Source organism: Aythya ferina, assembly GCF_964211825.1.
Source record: "Aythya ferina genome assembly, chromosome: 1".
Taxonomy (NCBI): Eukaryota; Metazoa; Chordata; class Aves; order Anseriformes; family Anatidae; genus Aythya; species Aythya ferina.
This window is the reverse complement of record NC_140296.1, coordinates 147276623-147294721: the sequence shown is the minus strand read 5'-3', so window position 1 is coordinate 147294721 and position 18099 is coordinate 147276623. Positions and strand designations below refer to the sequence as shown.

The 18099-nt window shown below is 41.3% G+C and overlaps 1 protein-coding gene across 7 annotated transcripts in view; it reads left to right on the top strand.

Annotated features, from left to right (window-relative positions):
• Positions 1 to 18099, top strand: part of KIAA1549 — a 139583-nt gene that overhangs the window by 61254 nt on the left and 60230 nt on the right. For all 7 annotated transcript variants that reach the window (XM_084506354.1, XM_084506349.1, XM_084506351.1 and 4 more), the window contains exons 2-6: positions 2167 to 4926; positions 6366 to 6454; positions 13063 to 13240; positions 14793 to 14923; positions 16327 to 16510. In XM_084506354.1, coding sequence (XP_084362480.1) covers positions 2167 to 4926; positions 6366 to 6454; positions 13063 to 13240; positions 14793 to 14923; positions 16327 to 16510 — 3342 coding nt within the window. The remainder of the gene's footprint in view (positions 1 to 2166; positions 4927 to 6365; positions 6455 to 13062; positions 13241 to 14792; positions 14924 to 16326; positions 16511 to 18099) is intronic.

Genomic DNA, 18099 nt, shown 5'->3' with positions numbered 1-18099 from the left:
TTTACGCACTGCATGCATACTGGGAGAGAAGTGATTCATTCTGACAGTGTGTTTCATGGTCTTGTAATTCTTTTCCTTTAGTAATTCCCTGCTTACTCAAAATGTCACAAAGGAAAAACTAAAGGCTGGAAGCCCGAGTCAAAGGAAGGAGTGAGGTTAAGGAAGGCTTTAACGAGGAGAAAACACAGAATAACTTTGTCAGCAAGCGGGACTGGCATCACGAACACCTGCTCAGGGTCTGTGTTTCAGTCCTGTGCTTGATGGGAGCTACAATTTCTGTCACTCACAGTAACTGCTTGCAAAAGCCATTGTTGCAGGGTGGCTGCACTGTTTGTGTTCCAGTGGTTGACCTCTTCCCCTTTCTCCTCCTTTTCCTCCTCCTCTTCCTCCTCCTTGAGCATTGTAAGGCAGCATATCTTATCATCACACCACAAAGATCATAAATCTACCAGTGCCTCCAGTGAGTTTCAGGAATTAAAAATTGATTGGAACTACCTGAGAGAGTCTTTTATGCTGCAAAATGCTGTGCGTGGGATTTGTAAAATAAAGTATGTTATCGCATGGCTCATCTTCGATTAGCAGTGATTAGCGGTATTAGTTCTGTGCATTGATTTTTATAATCGTGCTTTCCAGATCAGTAGCTTCAAAATTTACCAGGTCAGTATGTCAGTGCTTGAAAAATTGTCAGGGAATTTAGCAAATAGACCAGGATGGAAGGTACGGTGACAGCAGTTCATCACTTTTGCAAAGTGCTGTTACATTGGCAGCAGCGTGTAACAGACAGGTGAACTACTCCTGCAAAGATCTGCCAGGAGTTACGGAGTTCAAGGCATCCTCTACGAGCTTGCTAATGTAGCTACACTTGAGCAGTGTGCCGTATCACCATCAGGCACTTACAACGGCGTCTGCTGGGTTTTATTTTAAACTGTTCACTGGTGGATTAATTGGGTGGGATTCCTACCCCCACCAGCCTTTTCAGTGCACATTGTCAGTAGGTTCCAGTAGCACTGCATAGATGCTCCAGTATGAGAATACTAATGCTGGGGAAATGGGATGATCTGGGGATAGCTAATCTAAGAATGAAGCCTTTGTGTGTACCCTAGAAAAATGTCCTCAGGAAGTTTTCTGTGATTTCCTTTAACGTTCAGCTCTGAAGTGTATCAGTCATATCTAGACATTTCACAAAAGTACTCAGGCAGTAATAAGCCTTTCCTTTGCAAAACACAGCCATGATTGGAAAGGCCTGTATGCAGATCTCAGTAATATAAGGATGCTTTTGGGTGGGGAGGAATTACAGTCACGTTGTGCAAATAGTATCGATACATGATTTTTGCAAGAATCTTCCTAAAGTATCTGGTGAATTCATAGCTTTTTCTCCTTGGTGCTTGAACTCAGCTATTACTACTTCAGTCCTACAAGTATGAGCAGTGAAAGATCTGTTACAGGTGGCCTGTAAATAAAGTTCTCCTACAGCAGGATGCAGATGAAGATGGCAGCTGCATAACAAAGCAATTTGCTGCTGGCTGCTTAGAGGGGAGAAGTGAAATGAATGGCAGGCAGTGTAAACCTAACTACTGGACATTTTTCATCTCAGCAGATACTTGCAGTAGATATCAGGTCGACACTTGCCTTATATAAAAGGAACCCACCTCTTCATCCCATAAATAGCACCTGTCGCTCATTTCTGATATTGACAGGAGCTGGTTATAGAAATAGAACAGATCTGCCAGTGAGCCTAATAATAAGAAATAATAACACTGGAGGAAATGAAGTGATGCTAATGGAAAGCAGAAGACCTAGCCCAGGTCCCTAAAGATACAGAGAGTCTTTCTCTGTGTTGTACCCTGTTACCCTTTCTGGTTTGTTTACTTTGGGAGCCTGTGAGCTGACACACAGTATAGCCTTGTGTAGGTAAGAGGCAGCTGCTTTCCATCCTTCTGTGGGCTTGCTGGGGAGCTGCTGTCAAGGGACAAGTAGGTGCAGAGTGAGAGGAGCCCGTGTGGTCCTGGTCATTTCCAGGGAATAGGGTTTCACAGGGGAACTTATTTCTTGTGCTGACTTGATCCTTGAGTTCTGCATAGCAGAGATTTGCTCATTCCAGTTTCAATACTTGTGCTAATCTTGTGTTTGTTTTGTTTGTTTTTGTCTCTCTCCTTCCTTATTTAGATGAGATATTCGTGGAGCAGCAAAATTTTTCCTTTTTCTCAATGGACTCAAAGGTGCACCAAAGCATATCAGGCAGCAGGACACAAATGGCCTTAGCAAAAAGTACTTTGGAGTCCCAAGAAAATAATTTCCTTCAAACAGTTTTATCATCAGTTACCACTCCCCTTGATGTGACTTCATTTAACCGAGAAGAAACAATCAGGATTTCAGAATGGAGAAGTATGCCATTGGTGGACGTCTCCGTAACAAGCAATGAGGCATTCTTAAGTGACGATGAATTTATTAGCTCATTTCCAAAGGCACAGTGGACTCCCCCACTGAAGTCTTCTGCAGTTTTACCAGATCATCACTCTAATACAGTAGAGCCACCAAGAGAAGCATTAGAAACTCTGTTGCTAACACCTTCATTATCTGTCTTTTTTATACCATATGAAATCTTGAAAACAGCACAGCAAAAGACTCCGCTAAGTGCTGTCCCTAGTCACAGTAACACGCTCACAGAATTGAACCCTTTTGTACCAGATAGTGAAATTCTAAGTTCAAGCAGGGACTTGCACCTTCCAAATACAGGTGTTCATTTCACTCCCATTCCTTTAGAGGAGGTGGGTGAGGTGTGGGAAAATGTAAACAGAAGTTTAACATCTCTGCTTTCTGAGGCAACTTCACAAGAGCCACCTGTCCATCTCCAGCTGCTGGATAGAGATAGCCATGTTGCAGCAGATGCTACTGCACAAAGTATAGACCCAAATGGTGACAATTACACTGATGTGAGTAGCCGGGCAACAGAAGTGCTCGGTGTAAGGACCTACCCTGCTCCAAGCAGTCCCTGGGCCACACCTGCTGCTGCAGCAGCCAGTGCTGAGCCTGGTTTGTTTGCAATCAGTCTTCCACTTGCACCTTTCCCTGGTCACTCAGCTGTCGTTTCTGCTGATGCTGGCACAGTTCTTAATGCCAGCTTGTTTACACACCACTTCTCCAGTACAGCACCAAATTTGCCTGCTGGTTCAGAAATACCAAGTCAACCTGAGCTTATTAGTGAGCTCATAAGCCCAGTGCCTTTCACGAGATCATACAGTCCTTGTTTGAACTGTGACTCGGTTTCACTTCTGCCAGAGGCAGGCTTTGCTCCAGAACACGATGTGGGCTCAGGTGATTACATCGAAACCATGTCAGTCCAAGCCTCTGAAGTTCAAGGAATAGCTCCATTTACAACTGTAATTGCTGATGGGTATGAGTTCGATGAGCCTACACCTGAGATTTTTGATACTTCTTTTCCATCAAGACCAGTTGTTTCATTTTCTTCAAGATTTGCAGAGATCCCTGATTCGAGTGTGTTTTTATCAAGCACTGTGGGCGCTGCCATTGATGACAGAATACCTACGAGTTCTCCTTCCTACCATCACCTCCCTGGAGAGATGTCACTGGACATCTCTGCTGCCCAGTTTTCCTTCTCTGCTATGGAAACTGTTTTGCCACCACCAAGCACTGGTGCAGACCATCCTGCTGCCATCACTGTGCTGTCTGAAACTGCGGTCACCCCGAGTGAGCCGGTAGCGTCTGCTGCAGTCAGTCACACAACTTTTCTGGACTTGCCAGGACTTAGGCCATCAGAATCAGGATTTTTGCTTGACAAGACACCTACAAGGGAAGAACCATCTTTAACGGTTTCAGATTTTTCATCCGATCTTTTATCAACACCGTTTCTGATTGAACCTAGCTACTCGTTTTTGTCATCAGCCATGCCACACTCTTACTCTGTCGTGCAGAGTGATTTATCAACACTCTTACCTCAGACATTGTTGACTGGGACATCAGTACTTTATGAGGATGTTTCCAGCTGGGACTTAGCTACTGCTGTCAGCTCTACCAGTGACATCGAGGTTTCTCTGTTCTCTCTTGGACAAGCACCATACTTCTACTCAAACGCATCCTCTACTGCAGGTGAACACGTTCCTGAAATAATGCCATCATCAGGTTTGCATTTTGACTCATCTGTGTTTCTGGAAGCACCATCAGTATCGGTAGCGGCATCCGAAGTTGCGATTACCTCAGCTGTTACAGGAGCTACCTCTCAGTTAGAGCCTTCGTCCTCCCCCTTCCAGCCCGTGGTTCCCACCCTGGTGCTGCCCGCTTCCGACGCCGAGCCTGTGACCAGCAGCATCCTGCTCGACGAGACGAGTCTGATCTCTCTGTTTACTCCCTTTCCAACAACTCCTGTCTTAAATGTGTCTTCATCTCTGCTCTCAACTGCTCCAGCTTCTGATGAGGATACTGGTGCTACAGTTAACGCCACGCTGCTTTTAACATCCCACAGCGAGGGCAGCGCCCACCCCACGGCACTTGTGACTGCAGGCCCTGACAGCCTGACACCGCGTGTCGATGCCAGCAGCGTCACTCCCTCTCCGACACAATCTCCATCTGTGATCACGTCGCTCGTTCCCACACCATTTCCTCCAACTTCTCGCCCTGCCACGGGATACGACGTTCCAGCAGGAGCTGGCAGCACCAACACATTGGCTGCTCCCGGCACCGTCCCCACAACCGCTGCCAATATTACCCCGAGCAGCCATGGCACGCCTGCTGCGGGCAGCAGCCCCGGTACCTTCTCCTCTCCTCCTCTGCCCACCATTTCCTCCTCCCCTCCTCTGCCCACCACCACTGCTCGGCCCAGAGCCACGGTCCTGACCTCTGCCGCCAGCACTACCAGGCAGCCCTACGTCTGCGACATCGCGATCCCCGATGCTTATCTCGTCACTGCCGGTGAGAGATCGCCCGCGGTTCGGTTCTGTTTTCAGAAACCATTGTACTGTGAGCCCTTAGTTAGGCTGCGGGGGTTGAATTAGCTACTTGACTATTTCAGAGAAAAATAGTGTAAAATTTAGACAGCTGTAAAGCCATGGCTCTCTCATTTATTCTTGAAAAGAGCAGAATTCACTACACTAGTGAATACAGAGTTCACTACACTAGTGAATTACATAGACATTACACAGTGAATGAAACTGCCTTTTCAAGTGTATTTTATACATATATACAAGTACATATATTTCAGGATGCTTTATCCCTTGATTGGTGGAAGATGAACATTATTCTGTTAATGTTCTGCCAGATGTTCTGACTAAGTTTCTCCTTAAAGTTGATGCTGTTGTTTGCATAAAGTCCACATGAGAGGTAATGTTTTAATACGAAAGAAGAAATTTGGCTTTAAAAATATTTGGGCTTTGTTACCGTTTTTATCATTTTACTGTCCTAGCTTATGTTTATATTTTCCCTCCTCCCATACTTACTAGGTTTGGTGTGGTTTTAACCAGAAAAAGTGACGTTAGTGTTTTTCAGAACCAATTGTCTCAGCATCTGGTTTTGTTTTTTTGGTGTTTTCCCACTTCCTTGGCTTTTTTAACAAGGCACTACCAGAGAACTAACCCAGGGCAGCTGTAGAAATGCTGCGTGCTCTGTGGTAGTCAACACGTTTTGTCCTTAAGCTTTGCTGTAATACGGAAAGCAAAATGAGAATACTCTTATTCTCCAGATACGAAGGTGAGCTGACTGCTGGTGAGGACAAAGATTTATTTTCACTTGTAATTTGATTAGTTTTGTAGGCAAGTTACTGATGAAAAGTCAGTGCAGACTGACAATGTGACACTTGTCAGTTGTCTCCTTGACCATAGTCAGTCTCAAGCAGACGTAACATCCATAGGGGCTTGGGGTTTTTGAAGCAGTTTCTTACTCGGTGGATATCCCTTTCAGCAATCAATGTCACGTTTGTTTACTTTTATTTAAGTGAAAAGTAGATGCATATTTTCTGTGGCTTTTTTCTGACCACATCTGCATTCCACGCGTTGCCTACAAAACTTGAGCTGTGTTATGACAGCAAGCTCATTGTGGTGCATGGATCAGACCGAATGTGCTGTGAGTTTCAGATCCCATTTGAATGCCTGAGTGGCTCTTAAGAAGATTGCTTGGCTAGAATACTAAAGACAATAGATATGGACAAAAATGAGAGAAAACAAACCTGGAGTTCCTTAAGTCACTTTTTAGGATACAGTCACAACTTTCACTGTTCCTTGCTATTGTCTTATCCATTTGACTCAGCTGATCTCACTCTCTGCTTTTTCATGCATTACACAATTGAAAAATGCAGCTTTGAATAAAACCTAAGAGATGAAGCTAAAGTATATTTACTGACTGACATTAATTTCCAGTGCTGGCCCGAAGAGCTGTTCTACAAAATGTCAGTGAATCCATCAGAGAAGTGCTCAGAGTTCAGTTCAGGCGATCAGTAGAGCTAGAGGTAAGTGGTATGAAGCGTGTACAAGTGCTATTTGATCACTCTAATGCAATAGTGGTTTTAGTTCACAGGCTAAAACAGTGATTTAAGAACAATGTATATGATGCTCAAGCACTGAAAGGTTTATTCCAACTTAAATGTTAGATTTTTTTTTTTTTAATGTATGACTTTTATTTAATTTTTATACTTTTAGAATGTAATTTATTTTCTAGAGCAGACCTTTCTTGTTTTTGTCATAGCTGATCAAGCAGTGCCCTGCCACTATTCCACACCTGCTCTGACCAGTGAAGTGAAAATGAGCTGAAAAACTTTTACTCTTCTAAAATACCTATTAGAGTTTTGTTTCTCCTGCTAGCTGATTACATGCATAGTGCCTTAAACAAAGCAAACCATTCTTCACCACCTTGTCCTATTTTATCTTGTGAGGTCGTCAGCACTTACATGGAAAGTGGTGGAATCCCAAATGCTGGATTTGGCAGGAAAGGCAGGATGAAAAAAAATCAGGTGTGCAATGATAAGATGTTATTTTTTAAGCCTTCAAGTAGGTGTGACTGGATTTCTTCCCCTCCTCTCCTTCCCCCACTCATAGGGTAAAAGAATTTGTGCTTTAAAAAAAAAAATAAAAATCCTCTCCACTGATGTTCAAAGACAAGGAATTGTCTTTGAACAACATTTCAGTGTTGTTCCCTAACCTTGGAATGAGTATCCACTGAGTTGAAGTTTAATACTCTATTCATCCACTTCTTCCTCAAACCCTCTGTCTGAGAGGAAAATGATCAAAGAGGTGTTTTGGGGTTACATTTGTTGTGTAATCAGGTAATTCAATATTGGGGAAAAAATGGAATATTTCAGTGGAATTGTGGGGGTAGGTTGCAGGTTCATCTGTGCTTGCAATGTGTCATTTCTATGTTCATTTGGTTGTGATAGCCCAGCACCAAGGTGGTACCTTATTTCTTGTGTGGTTCCTGCTTAATTTTCTTACTTTTTGTTGAATCTCTGATTTCACTTTTATGATAAAGTTAACTCATGTGCCAGCTTGAATGTTGAACGTAAGTTGAATATCTCCGTGCACAGAAGCCCATGATGGTAGTGCTTTTACCTACTTGCTGATCTTTGTGGGAAAATGGTCTTTTGACAGCTCCTGCCACAACCACTGCACTCAGTAATTAAACAGCTCTTGTCTGTTGTTTGAGAACATGCCTGTCTACTTCTCAGTCAAGATAAAGTGTGACAAATTTCTGCCAATCTTCAGCCGCAGTGAGCTGCCCCTATAGATTACGTTTAGTTTTGTTCCTTTTAGCAATACCTGCCCATAAGCTTTAAGGATTTTTGCAAATTAAATATTTTTATTCTGGATGGTGAATTTACACCTTCAGTTTGTGCAAACTGGCATAGGCAAGTAGAAGTCAAAAACTCATGATGATGAAGCTACAGTGATTTTCAGTGACCTTATATGCCTTGCAATAGTAATGCCAGTAATACAAAATGTATTGCTAAGTACCCGAAGGCTGAGTAGAGCAAACATTTGATATATTTCTTCTTTATATTTTTACCCTTTAGTCTTTCATTTCATGCCCACTATGGCCTTGCAGAGCTTTCAGTAGTGTGTTTTGGCTCTAAGGCTGCTTTCTGGCAACTGCTTTTATACATAATGCAGTTAGTCCAGCTTCATTCTTTGCAAATTCTATTTTATCGAAAGGAGAAAACATCTCCATGGAGTCACTTATGCTTATTTTATGCTAGAATGCTGCTGTCGTATGAGTTCTCTTTGTGATGCCTTGGATATCGGTATTTTTGCACTGAAAATAATGTTTTCAACTCTAACAGTAAAATGCTAACCAAATGGTTACTATAAATAAGGAGCTTTCTATGTCAGCATGTTTAATGGTGATGTAATGCAAAATTTTACACAGAACTGTCTCATATTACTGAACTAAATTAATCAAGCAGACATGACTCTTGTTAGTCAAGAGTACCCAGGAACTGAGTGTGCGTTTGGAAGTTACGGTGAAGCAGTGCACTTCTTTAAGCTGCTTTTTTTTTTTTACTATGGCTTTTATGACAGCTCCCAGATGTTGTTCCCTCGTTGTGATGTAATGCACAGTAAATCAGGAGACAGTCTTGTTAAATTTAACTTGGTAGTAACGTGTGCTTTAAAAATAAAATCCATGGCAACGATGGATATAACTGCTGCTCACTTTAAATATAATCCAAGTTTAATACTGGAAGGAGAATTACTTTTCAACTGAAAAAGATGGGGAAAAAAACTTTGGGCTCTGGTTCTTTATTATTTCTAACATTCTGAACTGATGAAGTAGGAAAAAAGTGGGGCAGGCTTGAATCCCGTCTAATGAAAAAACTTTTTTTTTTACAATTTTCTTCTTAGCAAAGTGAGAATAACTGAAAATTTTTAAATTCTCTCTTTCTAGTTGGTTTCAATGCATTGCATCTGCAGAAGAATAAGACCCTATTGTTTGCCTATTCTTTGAACCAGAGCAATTTTTTGTCAACTTTCTCTAATGTAAATCTTAGGATACTTGGGTAAGATTTGCTAGACAATCTTCAGTTGACTTTAGCTTTGTTGCACTGGGGCAAGAGGAAAAAAAAAAAAAAAAAAAAAAGTGTTGGCAGTGACTTGTTATAAGGACCCTGCTGCCATTAAGTTCATACAAACAGAAAAAAGCTTATTGTCAGCCTCACTTTGTTAGGGATTTTTATCATGCAGAATCACAGAATCACAGAATTTTCTAGGTTGGAAGAGACCTCAAGATGATCGAGTCCAACCTCTGACCTAACACTAACAGTCCCCACTAAACCATATCCCTAAGCTCTACATCTAAACGTCTTTTGAAGACTTCCAGGGATGGTGACTCCACCACTTCCCTGGGCAGCCTGTTCCAGTGCCTCACAACCCTTTCAGTGAAGAAGTTCTTCCTAACATCTAACCTAAAACTCCCCTGGCTCAACTTAAGCCCATTCCCCCTCGTCCTGTCACCAGGCACGTGGGAGAACAGGCCAACCCCCACCTCGCTACAGCCTCCCTTGAGGTACCTATAAAGAGCGATAAGGTCGCCCCTGAGCCTCCTCTTCTCCAGGCTGAACAAGCCCAGCTCCCTCAGCCGCTCCTCGTAGGACTTATTCTCCAGGCCCCTCACCAGCTTCGTTGCCCTTCTCTGTACCCGCTCAAGCACCTCCATGTCCTTCTTGTAGCGAGGGGCCCAAAAGTCAACACAGTACTCGAGGTGCGGCCTCACCAGAGCTGAGTACAGGGGGACGATCACCTCCCTAGCCCTGCTGGTCACACTGTTCCTGATACAAGCCAGGATGCCATTGGCCTTCTTGGCCACCTGAGCACACTGCTGGCTCATATTCAGCCAACTATCCACCATCACTCCCAGGTCCTTCTCTGCCTGGCAGCTCTCCAACCATTCCTCTCCCAGCCTGTAGCTCTGCTTGGGGTTATTGCGCCCCAAGTGTAATGTATGTCACAGTCACTTTGTTGCTGCATTTAATCCGGGATTTTGGATCTGGCCTTAACCTGTAGGTTTCTGTGATCCAAAATCTGCAAACCTCTGCCTCAAAAGTAAGGAAACGAGTTCTCTGTCTGGCAGTTAAATACTTTTTTCAAAGATGCCACCTTGTGGATTTGCACTGGCTTCTGTAACATTCATTGCTACTCACTGCTGCTGAAACTGTGGCTGTTATCATTTAGGTGTGTGAAAATGGGGGAAGAATTGTTGCCTTAGGATCCCATTGCATGTAGGGGCAGAATCTGTTTCATTTTTAAGACCTGTGAGCCTTTGTAGCCCATCTTCGTGAAGTTAAATGCTCCCTGTAGACTCATTACAGAATGCTTAATAAGGTGGTGGTGAGGAAATCCTTTTTTTATGCCTTCTGCCAGATGTTTGCACAGCATAATACAGTGGTATGTAGGCATGGATTAGATAGTACCAAAGGTGCATCTAATTGAATAGTTTAGCTGACAATAATCTATAGCAAATGCCTAGGGAAAGTCATAAGGGATGGAGTAAGCAAGCAGTGATGTTTTCCCCAAATACTTTTCTAGCCTCTAATAAACTGGGACTTAAAAACGTGCCATACGAGATGCATTCTCTCTTGTCAGATTAGCTTTGAATGAGAGAGGCTGTATCCTGGAAACAGCAGGGTTGGATTAGCTGTTTTAGGAGAGGGAATGGCTAAACTTGAGAAGGTGCAATGACTTGTACTGAAGCTTTCTGCTTTTGCTGGTGGCTCAGTTGTGCATGTTGAGTTTTGAGTGCTTCTCCAGATTCATGGCTCAAGGCATTAAGGTAAGAAATCTGTGCCTGTTTAATGTAAGAAATTGTACTTGAATAGGTAGTGCTCTAAAACTGGTGTGTCAGCTAGCTAGTTTGGTAGCATCTCACTGTCCTGGCAGTAGAAATGAAACCTCCAAGAGAGGGTTGGATGGTTGGCTGGGTTTGGGAACCATTTAGCTGCACCAAGAGGAGCTCTTCTCACTTGTGAAGCAAGAGTTGAGCTGTGCTTATGCATCCTAGATAACTTTCCAAACTTTTATGTGAATTACCTTGTAAACAGCATCATGCTAACATGGCTGTATTACTTCTGGTGTCTGAATTCAGTTGTTGAGATGTAACTTAAGACAAAGCTGCAATATCCCAAACAGAAATAGCTATTGCTTTCACCTACAGTGCTTCTAATCTACCTTCCTTAAGATTACACTTAAAAAAAATTATTTTAAGTTTCCATTTTTGTAGCATTACTTTCACCCAAAAAGGAGCACAAAAGGGAGGCGTGAGTGTTAGCTGTTAAGATGAAGAAGTTGATGCAAAATTTCAGAGGAGTCTCTGGGGTAGGCTGCTTACATTACAGTGCATCTGTGGTGCACTGGAACAGGTCAGAGGTGCAGGCAGCTGAGCTGGTTATCAGAGGCTTGCATCCTTGTCTGAAATACCTAACTATAGTCCATGACAACAGTATTGTAGAGATGCTGTACTAGGCCTCTCTTCTTCGGTGTATATGGCTTCAGAAATCACTAGCAAATTGTCTGTAAAATTTTTAATTCTGTCTCTTCTTTTTCTTCCTTTTAAGCAGTCTTTTGTGCAAGTAATGTAACTTTTCTTTTCAATGTCTTACCCATTATAACTGCTGTTTTCCATTTGACAAACTGAAGCTGCAGAGATCATTTCATCCTGAGATAAAAGGATAAAATTTCAGATAAGAAGAGCTCAAAAGAGCTGTGCATATTACTCATATCAAACAAATTTGAATTCTCTGGGTCTAAATCCATTCATAAAAGCAGGATGCTGCATATATTTGGGGCCTAAGAAGAAGGAAGAAATAATGAGCAAGACAGTTTTTTGTTGTTGTTGTTTTTTTCTTCTGCTATTTAGGTAGTTTCTTTTGGTGAAGATCTCTTTGAAATACATGGTGTTTGAAATACATGGACAGGAAAGGGCTGCTTACTGTCTCATCTAAACACCAATTATCATTATGGTGCACTATTGCAGAAATACCAGTAAGGAACATGTGGGTGACACTTTAAGTAGCACTGTGCTTTTCCATGAGGCTCATCTTGAAGTTGAGCGTGTCTGAAAAATCCCTTCACTAGCGCAAAGCCTGCAAGATGCCAGCATCTATTCATTTAAGAGGTGCACATTTATCAGAACATTTGCATCGCTGGTTTAGATTATTTATTTGTGAGGCCATCGTGTTGGATATCTCAAAATACTGTAGCGTGACTGCCTCGGGCAAATTAAACAAACCATGAAGTAAAAGAAATAGGAAAAAAATAATGCTGGGGAAATCAGAGTCCTTGATATTGAGATAGTTTCTCTTAGGGAGAGAAGGCATCGCAGTGTGTTTAAATAAATAAAAGCCTTCAGCTTGTTTTTACTTAGGTGACAGAATAATAACGCATAAAAGCCTCTGCCTGGAAACATTTGCCTAGGTTCATATTTAACTTTCAATTTCATTTCTTTTACATGATGACTAAAGCTCCTCGGGGTTTTTGAGAAGTCTCAGTGTCAGGAGATGAAGTGGAGGAGGAAAATTGTAATTGAGGTAACTACGTTGAAGAAAGCAAATGGGGAGAAGCATTCTCCAGAATACTTGTGTGTGAGAATTATATCCATAAAACACAGTTTATGTGTATTTTGTTTCTCACACATCACATGTGAATGTTACAGGATGCGTTTGCTCTGTAGCACAGGCCTGAAGTGCAGAAGCTCTGCAAATGGTTCAGTAAGTAGGTAACAATTTGTATGGGAACTCTTACATGCTGCTGGGGAATGCAGACCAGGTGGAGTGCCACTGTGCTGTGACGTGATAAATGGAGAAGTGCGGAGGTAGGTGTGTTGCATTGGAGAGTTTCCAGTGGGTGTGGTTAGCACAGGGGAAGTGTCTTTCTGATGCACTGGACCAGAGGCTGCAAGGCACAGTGCTGTCAGTGTGAGTGTTTCTATCTCTGTAAAATAAAGATTGCATTTTCTTACATTTTGAAGTCTAAGCTTTGAAATGCACAGGACTCTGTAAGTCTCAAGTGTTGTTGCCAAATTTCACGTTGAAGATTTTTTTCTTTTTTCTTTTTTCTTTTTTTTTTTTTTTTGTAGGTTTATAAAATTTCCCCAAAATATGCTTTCTTGGTGACATCAGGTCCTTTTGTTTACACGGCAATAGCTGTCATAAATGTGCTTGTGAACAGCAGTCTTCTTCGTGGTGAGACCCCCCTGATCCTCTCGTTGCATCCTTCTTTCGCCATGCCCGATAACAGATTCCAGGTTCAGACAGGTGAGTTCTTCCTGACACAAAGAGGAGGAGATGTAGCTTCATACTGATTCACACTTCTGCACTTGTGGAGAGTTTTGTGATAAGTACATGAGATCAAATAAAAACCCTGTGTTCCACTGCTGTGAGCATTCACTCATGGCTGTTAACAAAGTACTTGCTGTAAATAATTTGTAGACGATTAACCCTGTCATTTCATGTTTGTTTGTTTTTTCAGGAAAGTTTTCTTAGTGAATTGCAAAATATGTATGCTCTTTTCCTTGCTTCATATTTCAGTTGATGGTTCGCTGCTGAAACAAGTGAAAAAAGTTTGCATTCTTTGTATTGCTTTAAGTGTTAAGAGTATTCTCATGCTGCAAAGTGAGTCTATTTTCAGTGGCCCCTTGCCTGTCCACTTCTCTCCACTTCTCTTGTAGCATTTTGCAAAGATGAAACGAGCAAAGCTCGTGGGAAACACTTGCAAAATCACAGTGCTGCTACTTTGTAATGCTTGACTCACATTTTGAATTATGTTTACCTTAAATTATGCTTTTTAGAATTTTCAGTGTAGGAGAATCAGTGAGCAAAAGCTCATATAGCATTCAGCTTTCCATGGCTGCTGTATGGCAGCAGTCCATGACTGCTAATAATCTAAAGTAACATATTAACCACATAATGGAGTTTGATTGAGAAATGAGACAGTAACAAGAATTAAGTACATGGGCAATAGAGTACATGGATGTCAAACATAGCTGCTTTTATTCAGGTATGTTTCATGTGCTGTTTCTTCTGTGTTAATATCTGAATTGTGAGACATCAGTTCTGTGTGTGTGACATCTTTTTCCACTGCTTAGCATGGTTAAACAGATGATAGCTGTATTTTCTCGTCTTGATCTTTGTATAATATTACTATTAGGATCTGTGACCTGTTGATAGCATTTCTTTGTGTAAGAATATATCAGGAAATGTGCAGATAGCTGTGTGTATAGCTAGAGGTCTGTATGCCTGCTCACTCTTTCTCTACTGTGCTCATTCTTTCTTTCCTGTGAAAGATGTTAAGGTATATCTATATAGATCTAAAAGATTGGCTGCTAATTGGGTATTTTGAAAGTGTTAGACTGATACTGATGTGTACGAATGAATCCAGTGTGTGGTCTTTTAGATAAGCTAAATATTAAATTTGAGTCTACAAAGAAATTTTTTACTATTTTCCTTGAGATTTTCATTGAACTGCTGGGGTAATTAAGGATTTCAGTGTGGTTGGTTCAGTGCTCCAGTCCTTTAGCAAGCTTGTATGCAGCAAAGGTCTTTCAGGATACAGGAGGAAGCAGTGGGTATTTTGTCAGTAGTATTGTTCAGTAATCTAATTGCTGCTGCAACAGATACTAGAAAGTAGAGAATTTACTGCACCAGTGCAAAATGTATTTCTACTGTGTTTCTGCCCAGGTTTTCATTGAATATGTCCTGAATCCCATGAAAAAGTGCTAGCCCTATGGCATGAGGATTCTCACGCTCATGTAGTTCTCTTTCATGGAAGTGCTTGTCTGTAGTAATAACGTGTACCCTTTGCCTTCAGTGCTTCAGTTTGTGCCTCGAAATGTGGATATTGGGTTCTGCGACTTCAGCCAGCGCATTGAAAAGGGGCTGACGATGGCATTCATGGAAGTGAGCAAGCAACACCAGGAGTTCTACAACTTCACTGTGCAGGTAAGAAGAAAAATGTTTCTTATCTTTGCCTTTTTCTCCTCACTTCCAGTTGTCTTGTTTAACACAGCTGGTAAAATGCGTTAGGCGTCCCAAGATGCCTTGCTATCTAGATCATGTAGAACAGTGAGGCTTTGTAATAGTCTTTTTTTTTTTTTTTTTTTTCCTGCAAAGTAATTTGGGTCCACTTACTAGTCTCGTTTCAAGCTTACTGAAAAGAAGATCCAAGAAGGTGGTGATTCATATCAAGAAGCATTAGTGAATATAATAGGAATATAAACAGGCTTATACTTCCACATAAAGGCTGCCCCAACCCTGTTCAAACACATTCTCATTGGATTTTATTATTACAGGATAGGGTGCAGGCAGTATGTTTTTGTTGGAAGACACCTTTCAGGTCTTGTTGCCACTCAGACGATCCTATTAGGAAATACCGAAACACACACTGTCATTATATGAGCAAACATGCTAGTTGCTTGGGAGTTCTATAAATACTTACAGTGTACATGATGCCACTGTCTGTGACAGCTGCTACTGGAACTTCATATGTGAAATGTATTGAATATGTGCTGGGTACTGAATCATGGCAGAGCTTAAAACTCCCTGGCAAGTCAATAATTCAACTTACGAGACTAATGCACTCTTCTCTCTGAATTCTTATTTTTTTCTAGCTTTGTTGTAATACCAAAATTAGTATTAAAAAAAAAAAAAAGTGCTATTTAATGGGCACCATAAATGCCTGTTGGTGCTACCATAAAATGGTCACAGTGGCAAATATGATACAAAATTTAGAGTACATGAAGTACTATGTAGCACATATAGTAAAGTGCGTAGATACGTACTCAAAACTGTACAACTGAGTGAAGCAATATAGGTAGAATACGGATAGAATGAAGACAGAACATGCAAAACAATTTCTTGGCGTATTGACTTAGGAAACTTTCTTTTTAAATAGTTTATTACTGCTTGGAAGAGGTTTGTCTGTATATACACAGTTGCTCTGTACTTAGGTGGCAGAGTGAGACTTCTCACAGTTGTAGGGTCTGGGTATGCATGGTGCAGTAGGTTAGGACCAAGAGCTATTTTCATACTGTGTCTTTGTCATGGTATTTTCCTGTCTGTTCCATAGAGTTTGATATTGGCATTTTTTCCATCATTTTCTGAATGATAGCTTTCAGATCATTGTGGATTATGAATGACCTGAAAGGATAATCCTTAGAAAGAGGAAGCATGTGTAACTTGGCCTCTTCGAGACTCAGTATGCCGAATCAATCTGGAATCGATGTTCCTCTGCTTTGATATAAAATACTCTCCCCTCACATTAGGGGAAAAAAAATCTGTCAAGGAACAAATAGATATGCCAGTGATTTGATTTTGCTGACAGTGTTCCAATCTTGTCTTTTCAGATACTGAATATAACTCTGAGTAGGCCTGGGGCTGCATTTCGTCAGGGCCCTGTGAGCATCATTTTTGCCATCCGAGATAGATACGGTTTTCTAAATGGGTCCGAAGTCAGTGAGCAGTTAAGAAACTTGTCCGTGGTGGAATTCAGCTTCTATCTGGGTTTTCCTGTGCAGCAAATTGCTGAACGTGAGTACTTGTTGCCAAGACTGCAAAATATCTTTTTTTAAAGTAATTTTTCCCCTACTCTGTAAAATTAATTTTGTGCATAAGTGATAATGTGTCTTTAAGTATCTGACTTGCATCATGAATTCTGCTGAGCAAGTCCGTACCTCTCTGCTCGTGTAGTGTGTATCAGTGTTACAGCAACTTGTTGCTTTTGTCATCATTCTTTCCTTCTGCACTGGGCCAGTTGTGCTGCACCTGGCACCATTTTCCCTGGTCTTAGTCCAGGTACTTTAGAACAAACAAACACAAAAAGATAGCCACTTTGATCAATGCTTCTGTGCAGTGTGTCTTTATTATGTCTACAATGCCTTTGCTGCTTCTCATCAGGGTTTACTACCTTGGGCTCTGTGCTGTGCTCAACTGTGACTGACTTGTAGAAAGCATGGGATAGTGTCGGCGTAAGTTTATATTTGCCCAAGTCTGGGTTATCTGTTAGTCAGTAGCAATGCTTTTTAAAGTAGTCTTTTATCTTTTAAGGTATTTTAAGTATCTTACTCACTTTCTGTGTGCTACTTGCATTGCAAGTCACTTTTTCCAGTCGGTGGTCATTCTAAACTTAGATTAATGGGAACTGCCTGCAAAGCAGTTTCCTTGATGTTCATTCTTGACAGCTTATGTTTGGTTAGATTTTGCAGGGGACGTCAGTCTCGTAAGTATGCCAAGTATATGAGTTCAACAATAATCCTTGTACGCTAGTGGATTGTTCATTGCAACAATGACTCATGAACGTAAGTAAGATCATGAGAGAACAGTACTGCCTTTCCTGGTGGAACCCATTCATGTTAGCCTAGTTCATTAATTCCCAGTTTCTCTTATCTCACTGTACTTTACAATGCAGGTTTTTAATCGCCTAAGTTACTTTTTGTGGGCTATGTAGGTGCATAGCACCTGACGCAGTGATTCCGTCTATACAGTCAAACATCTGATGGAAAATCAGGCCTAGTGGTAGGTGTTGTTCATTATGCAGCTGTACCGTAGTATGTCAATGAAGACAGAGCAAATAGAATCACTGTCACCAAAAGTTGTGCTGTGCAGCACCTTTAAATCTATATATGGTGACTGCACATGTATGGTGACATGCACATTCCCAATGACTAGAAGTAGTATTAGTTTTTTTTAAATCTTTTTGTTTTAATTTTGAGGGATTTTGATCCCTCTGTTCTCATAACCAATTAAAAATGTAGCAGATGTTGTATTAACCTTCTCATTTCCTTTTAATAATTCTGTTCTCACTTGGTCTCACGTAGACTGTACCTTTGCAGTGGTAGCAGTATTTAAATGAGCCAGGACCAAAAGCCTTCTCCATAGATGACTAGCATTTCCTTGTCCCTTGTGAGGCCACAGAAGTTCTCAGATTGTGGGCTGTGATCTTTGTTTCTCACTGAATTCAAAATAAATGTTCCTCTTGCCATGATTGCTTGAAAGATGTTTCTCTTCACTATGCATGGATTTTTTTTTCACCTTTGCCCTTGAGTTTATTACTTCTAGTCTCTTGGGTATTATTTTTAGTGTCTTGATGTTGTTTTTTGTTTGTTTGTTTTTTTCCCTGT